We start from the raw sequence: 7,708 nt of genomic DNA on the forward strand, positions 1-7,708 counted from the left end.
CTTGGTAGAGCATGGACCTCTTCGCTGCACCCAGCAGGAGATGTTCCCCAGCATGAGCTCGCAGCAGCGCCACCTGGATTGAAACATGTCGCAGATTGATAAATATGGCCGTTTCTCAGTATGTGTACTTGTGCGTTCTTGTGTGCTTGTGAAATGTCATGAGCCTCAAGGCCTGGTTATCCTCCCCGCAGTAGTGTGTCGCAGTTAGGTTATCGCAGGTATGACGCAGATATTTTTGATTTATGCCTAATTTCGAAGAGTGGTCTGCGCTATGTTTATACCACGCCAAAACGCAAGAGGGACAACCAGGAACTAGCTGTGGGGGCAAGTTTGTGCGACAACGGAGGGACATGAGGGCCAAAAAGAGCGGGGATCCAGGTGGAAAAAGGGTCCCAGGGTTCTCAAACATCTCGCTATTCTAGTTGGTCCATCTTCACAGGCGTTTTCCACAATAGCGGTCATATAAACAAAACAAGCCGGTAAGGAACCAGACAGGAAATACGCATCGTGGAAAGTGGATGTAGATTTGACCAATCAGAGGCCTCCTGTCTGTGGTCACCTACAGGTGAGGCGTGTCACTCCCAGATCCGTCCCAGAAGCACAATCCGTCCTGTACATGCGCGTATAGATATACATGCGGGTTTTCATAAATAATGTAATTATTGTGCTAAAATTACTTATTTCTATCCTTAACTCACTAAAGAATGCTAATACACATCTTTAAAAAATGTTTAATGACTTTTCTGAGATAATTTTTATGCTTTTTACATTTTCTCCATTAAACTGCTTGTCTGACGTCATCATGAGACTACGGAGCCCTTAAAGGGACAAGGAGGGGAAAAAAAGAACTTTTGCGAGATCACGCAATACTTTTGCGAGATCTCGCAAAAGTATAGCGGGATCTTGCAAAAGTTTATTTTTTGCAAGATGTCACAAAAGTTTATTATCCCGCAATACTTTTGTGAGATCTCGCAATACTTTTGCAAGATCCCACAATACTTTTGCGAGATCCCGCAATAGTTTTGCGAGATCTCGCAAAAGTTTATTTTTTGCGAGATCCCGCAANATCCCGCAATAGTTTTGCGAGATCTCGCAAAAGTTTATTTTTTGCGAGATCTCGCAGTACTTTTGCGAGATCCTGCAATACTTTTGCGAGATCCCACAATAGTTTTGCGAGATCCCGCAATACTTTTGCGAGATCCCACAATGGTTTTGCGAGATCTCGCAAAAGTTTATTTTTAGCGAGATCTCGCAAAAGTATTGCGGGATCTCGCAAAAGTTTATTATCCCGCAATACTTTTGTGAGATCTCGCAATACTTTTGCGAGATCACACAAAAAATAAACTTTTGCGAGATCCCACTATACTTTATTTTTTGCGAGATCCCGCAATACTTTTGCAAGATCCCACAATACTTTTGCAAGATCCCACAATAGTTTTGCGAGATCCCGCAATAGTTTTGCGAGATCTCGCTAAAAATAAACTTTTGCGAGATCTCGCAAAAGTATTGCGGGATCTCGCAAAACTTTATTTTTTGTGAGATCTTGCAGTACTTTTGCGAGATCTCGCAAAACTTTATTTTTTCCCTCCATGTCCCTTTAGGGGCTCCATATGAGACACGCTCAGAGCAGTCCGGTAAAATATGATTAAACCATGTTTATCTGCAATTTAGCTGTTTCTTTCTTTAGATTACGCACTATATACCAAATGAAGCAAAAAAAAGACTAGATTTATGTTTAAATCCAAAGCCGAATAAGTTAGCCACCGGAAGTAGCGTAGGATCGCATTTCCGGTCCAGATCGCTCACAGACGACTGATAAAACAGAAACGATTTCAAGGCATTTATTTTTTTTAGGAAATACGTTATTAACCTTTAACACATTATATTTTAGTACGTTTACTATTTTTCAGGAGGGAAAAACGTCATTTAGGTATTTTTAACTAAATAAAATCGAGGGCGACCCGGATGTATATCTGGATGCACAAATGAGCCGATGGTGCAGAACGGATCGTGCTTCCGGGACGGATCAGGTAGTGACAGTGCGTGCTCCCATTCTCCCTGAGTCCACGCTTTCCTGTGTNACATGTCGCAGATTGATAAATATGGCCGTTTCTCAATATGTGTACTTGTGCGTTCTTGTGTGCTTGGGAAATGTCATGAGCCTCAAGGCCTGGTTATCCTCCCTGCAGCAGTGTGTCGCAGTGAGCTTATCGCAGGTATGACGCAGATATTTTTGATTAATGCCCAAAAGTTTATTTTTTGCGAGATCTCGCAAAAGTATTGTGGGATCTCGCAAAAGTTTATTTTTGGCGAGATCCCGCAAAACTTTTATGAGATCCCACAATAGTTTTGAGAGATCCCACAATAGTTTTGCGAGATCTGGCAAAATATTGCAGGATCTCGCAAAAGTTTATTTTTTGCGAGATCCCGCAATACTTTTGCGAGATCTTACAATAGTTTTGCGAGATCTCGCAATACTTTCGCAAGATCCCGCAATACTTTTGCGAGATCCCGCAAAAGTTTATTTTTTGTGAGATCTCGCAGAAGTATTGTGGGATCCCGCAAAACTATTGTGGGATCTCGCAAAAGTATTAGGGGATCTCGCAAAAAATAAACTTTTGCGAGATCCCGTAATACTTTTGCGAGATCCCACAATAGTTTTGCGGGATCCCGCAATAGTTTTGCGAGATCTTACAATAGTTTTGTGAGATCTCGCAATACTTTCGCAAGATCCCGCAATACTTTTATTGTTTTTTATAGTTTATTTTTTGCGAGATCTCGCGAAAGTATTGTGGGATCTCGCAAAAGTTTATTTTTTGCGAGATCCCGTAATACTTTTGCGAGATCCCACAATAGTTTTGCGAGATCTCGCAAAACTTAATTTTTTGCGAGATCTCGCAAAACTTTATTTTTTCCCTCCATGTCCCTTTAGGGGCTCCGTATGAGACACGCTCATAGCAGTCCCGTAAAATATGATTAAACCATGTATATCTGCAATTTAGCTGTTTCTTTCTTTAGATTGCGCACTATATACCAAAAGAAGCGAAAAAAAGACTAGATTTATGTTTAAATCCAAAGCCGAACAAGTTAGCCACCGGAAGTAGCGTAGGATCCCATTTCCGGTCCAGATCGTTCACAGACGACTGATAAAACAGAAACGATTTCAAGGCATTTATTTTTTTTAGGAAATACGTTATTAACCTTTAACACATTGTATTTTAGTACGTTTACTGTTTTTCAGGAGGGAAAAACATCATTTAGGTATTTTTAACTAAATAAAATCTAGGGTGACCCGGATGTATATCTGGATGCACAAATGAGCCGATGGCGCAGAACGGATCGTGCTTCCGGGACGGATCAGGTAGTGACAGTGCGTGCTCCCATTCTCCCTGAGTCCACGCTTTCCTGTGTTCTTCTCATGAACATTTTGAATTGAGAAACGGCTTAATTTTTTTTTTTCTTCCTCAAGATCTCTCACGTGAAGGCAGAACAAAATCAGAGGCAAACTCTAACTCTCCACCAGCATCAGCAAATCAATGACTAAGGCCTGGTGATCACGCTGTTAATGATTGTGGACGTTTTCGAGGAGGGATATAACTTTAAAAACCCAGCTCATCATATTCTAACCAGGGATTAAAACACATTAACCCCTCTGGTTGAAAAGTTGAAGAGTTTTGTGGAGAGCAGCCTTGTTTTTCTTAGACATTTGTTTGCCTCACACTCCTTCTTTTCCCACCAATTGCTATTTTATGGAGGAAGGAACGATTGTGAGCCAATAGAAATGTCGCTCCTTCCGCCCGTGTTATTGATGGGAGTGAACTGGTTGATGAGTGACCAGACTGGCTATACTACTATGTACTCTCTGTCTGTGTATGTATGGAGGACCTGCAGTGAAAAAATAAAAAAAAACACTTTAACATATAAATCATGGATTTGAAAAGGATTTTACACTGGAAAAATAATCTACAAATAAGTAACATTTTCTTAAATTAAGTGTATTTACCCTTAATTTGAGTAGGAAAATGAGATAGTTTGCCAATGGAATGAGTATTTTTACCCTTAAAATAAGATAATTAGATAAAAAAACACTTGAAATAAGACAGTGCGATTGTGTTTTTTTTATTTTAAATGTAAATTGTCTTGTTCCATTTGCAAAATTAGTCTTTTACCTCCTCAATCCAAGATCAAATATACTTATTTTAATAAAAAATGACTGATCTAGATTTTGATTTTTTCCAGTGTATAACTGCACATTTTTCATCTAATTAATAAAGAGGACTTGTTAAATATATTTATCAATCCATTGGTAAATACTGCAAATTGAAAATTTTACTCTTAAATCCTATTTCAAACTGGAAATAAAAAAAACAACACATTTTATGAATCTGATTATCCTTACCTTACCTTATAAACATTTAAAAAAGTAACTATTCTTTCCATTTCCATTTGGTTTTTCACTTTGGATTTGAAAATCCTTATTTTAACTTAATTTTTAAAACTCTTTTTTAAGTATTTCTGCGATCAGCAGTTTAGTTTCAGCCATTTAATAGTTTAGAGATAGATTATGGCCGCTTTAGTAACGGCTTAATATCCAGGATCACACAGAAGTGAAATAAAAAAGGACAACTGCTGAGCGTAAGTAAAGAATTAAGAGGGTAAAGTAAAAAAAAAAAACAAAATTAAATTGCTAAAATTATTTCCTAATGGAAAGGGGAAAAGAAATTGATATGGATAAATAGATAAAGGAATTACTTTTTAAAGTTTGACATGGAAAGTGATTTATAAATTGTGATTTCCATAGAAATAGCATTTAGAAATTACTTTTAAGTTTGCAGTATTTAATAATGATTGTTAAATAAAATCTTCATTAATGATTTTAATTTAAAATGTGATCCTTTTTAAATTGGACTTCTAAAGCTATGATTTAAATGTTTTTTTTAATGTTTTTTTCACCTACTCTCCTGGTGTTCTGTATGAGCCATACCTGGTCGTCCAGAGGCAGGTCGCAGAAGGCCGGGATGTATTTGGCCCACTCCACCAGGACCAGCAGCTGCTGTTTCATGGACTCACAGACGTCGGTGATGGTGGCGATCTTTTTGGTCCTTATGTCCCCGTTCAGTATGGGTGCAGGCGACGTGATCTGTGCAGAGAGACGCCGATTTAGCCACAAATGAACGGTGGCAGTCGGGTGTTGGATGTATTCGGAGGATTTACCTGTCTCGATAGAACATCTGCCTGAATGAGTGCGTTGATGGACGGTAAACTGCTGTCTTCGTAGCTGGATCTCCTGGTGCTGATTCTGTCTCTCTCATTCTGTACAGCTGAGGGGGGGAGAAATGTGTGGGTTACCCCGCTTTAACATTTGTACTGAATAGGAAAATATGGAGTGAATTTTGATTCATTATTACAGGCGATTTTGTAAAAGGATCTTTGAAAATAATCTGGAAATAAAATTTCAAAAAAACTCCCTAAAAAAAATAAAAGCAACAACATTTTAATCGGTCAATTCAGTTTAGTTTATTTCTATTCAATTCACAACACACGTCATCTCAAGGCAGTTCAACCAGATCATCCAGTCAGATTGATTCAAAGTTTTCTATCTAAGGAAAACCAGCTGATTGCATCGACTCATTGACTCTTCAGCAATCCCTCACACTTAGCATGCTTGTAGCGACAGTGGAGAGGAAAAACTCCCTTTGAACAGGAAGAAACCTCCAGCAGAACCAGGCTCAGTGTGAGCGGCCATCTGCTGAGGCCCACTGGGGTTCAAGGAGACAGAAGCAGAGATACAGATGTGTCTGCAAGTGCGAGCGTTTGTTTTGGGCTTGAAGTAAACACAATGTAAACTGTGAAATGCACATTAAAAAGGCAGCCATTTTTAAAACGTAATCTGAAAAAGAGAAATTTGAAAAAAACAAAAAAACAAATCTGTAAAAATAAATAAATAATGGAAAAAATAATGTCAAAAATCAAATCCGAGAAAAGAGAATAGTTAGTCTTAAGACTTTTTTTAAATTCGGAAGTATTTTTATAACGTTTTATTTCTAAATTGCATTTTATTTGTAAAATTTGCATTTAAATTATTGTTGCCTGCAACAATAATGAAATCAAATTCGCTCCATATAACTAATGGACATTTACTCGGGGACTTTGCGGTGGAGATGAAAACCCATACTTGATCACATCACCATTTCTATTCCACAATATCGTCATTCCACGAAATGTTTTCCTAAAAGTCTTAGGAAGCAGTAAGATGTTTTTGTATGACAATGATGAGTTGGGAGCTCCGTTTTTCCCTGGAGCTCCCAACAGAGGCCATTTTTTGCCAACCCTTTCAGACTGAGAGCTTTTATTGATTTAGTTCCACATCCATTCTTGATTCTTGATTCTTACTTTTTGTTTTCAGACAGGTCATATTTAAGTGATTTCTTGATTCTGTATCTCTGGTAGAAATTAAACCTGGGTTTGGTCACCTTAAATGTATCAAAAATGAGGCTAATTATAATAAATTAATCAATATACAAGTTTAGCCATAAGCTTTAAAGATACAACAATATTGGATTTTATTAGTAAGCAAGTAGTTAGCAGCCTCCTAGTGCAGCATAAAGGTTAGCATAATCCTCAGTTAAGTACAAAACTGTAGGCTATACGTTTAAAAAGAGAACTGTTGGAAGCTAAGAAGTTAGCTAATCTCTTGTTAGCTAACCTTAGGGTCAGATGGAATGTGGCGGTGTTCTGTCAGATTAGCATACCTCATCAGACCAGCATACCATTAGTCAATACCCGTTTATCCCTTTAGTTTCGTATGAAAAATTTACTTTAGACTACTTCAACGGGTGTGTATCCCTTAGTTATTTACAATGACAACAAAACTATTTAGGTACTTACTTTTTGAAGTTTTTTTTGGGAGGTATGGCGATCTGACCTTAAATTGTTATTTTTTGTACATAAATAAAGGGATACATGGCTGTTGAGGTTGTTTAAAGTGTATTTTTTGTACAAAACTAAAGGAATAAAAGCAAATCCGGCGTCTTGTGTAATGTATTTAGAAGCTCCATCAATGAACTATAACAGAAACTAGAAGTTGAGGACATTAGCCATGTGTCTCACTGCAGAAGTTTGGATAGTAACGGTCGATGAAGCATCAGCCGTTACTGTCCATCCTAAACCAATTAAAGGATGATTGATCATTTTGAATATACATCTTTACACCAAAGAAACGATAGAAACTATTTCAGACGGGAATTTTGATTTCAGAAGTGGGGGGGACGCAATTATTTTTAAATATAACTATAATCAGCGTGTTTGATCATCCAATCAGAGGCCAGATTCAGTGGTGCTTCTGGCCTGTTAGTAAAGGGAGCTTCTCAGGAGTGACAGCGATGACAGCCAATCACACAAGGAAAGACGGTGGGCCAATCAGGAGCTTTTGGGTGGTCTAAATACAGGGAAGCGGGCCTCAGCTTGAGACGCGTTTTTCCGCTTGGTCCTAGTGCTTGACGAATGTCTGTGTACTGTAGCGTAACATACTGTAGTTTTTGGACAGTACAATGTGCAGGGGACCAAAACAGATGTTTGAAAAAGGGCAGGGGACATGTCCCGCCCCCTGTATCATCCTGAGACCAGATTCTTAAACGTCACATTTGGACTTCTTTGTAGTTTTGACATCTTTTGATGTTCGAAAAACAAGGCACTTTGATAAAGTGTA

At 38.3% G+C, this 7,708-nt stretch overlaps 1 protein-coding gene across 1 annotated transcript in view; it reads right to left on the bottom strand.

Annotated features, from left to right (window-relative positions):
- Positions 1-4: 4 nt before the first annotated feature.
- Positions 5-7,708, bottom strand: part of hnf4a (hepatocyte nuclear factor 4, alpha) — a gene marked incomplete at its 3' end in the record, with an annotated part of 11,039 nt that continues 3,335 nt past the window's right edge. The window contains exons 4-6 of the mRNA XM_015393450.1: positions 5,215-5,321; positions 4,985-5,140; positions 5-73 (exon numbers count right to left, since the gene is read on the bottom strand). Coding sequence (XP_015248936.1) covers positions 5-73; positions 4,985-5,140; positions 5,215-5,321 — 332 coding nt within the window. The remainder of the gene's footprint in view (positions 74-4,984; positions 5,141-5,214; positions 5,322-7,708) is intronic.

The sequence above is a fragment of the Cyprinodon variegatus genome, unplaced genomic scaffold (assembly GCF_000732505.1).
Source record: "Cyprinodon variegatus isolate N-32 unplaced genomic scaffold, C_variegatus-1.0 Scaffold642, whole genome shotgun sequence".
Classification (NCBI taxonomy): domain Eukaryota; kingdom Metazoa; phylum Chordata; class Actinopteri; order Cyprinodontiformes; family Cyprinodontidae; genus Cyprinodon; species Cyprinodon variegatus.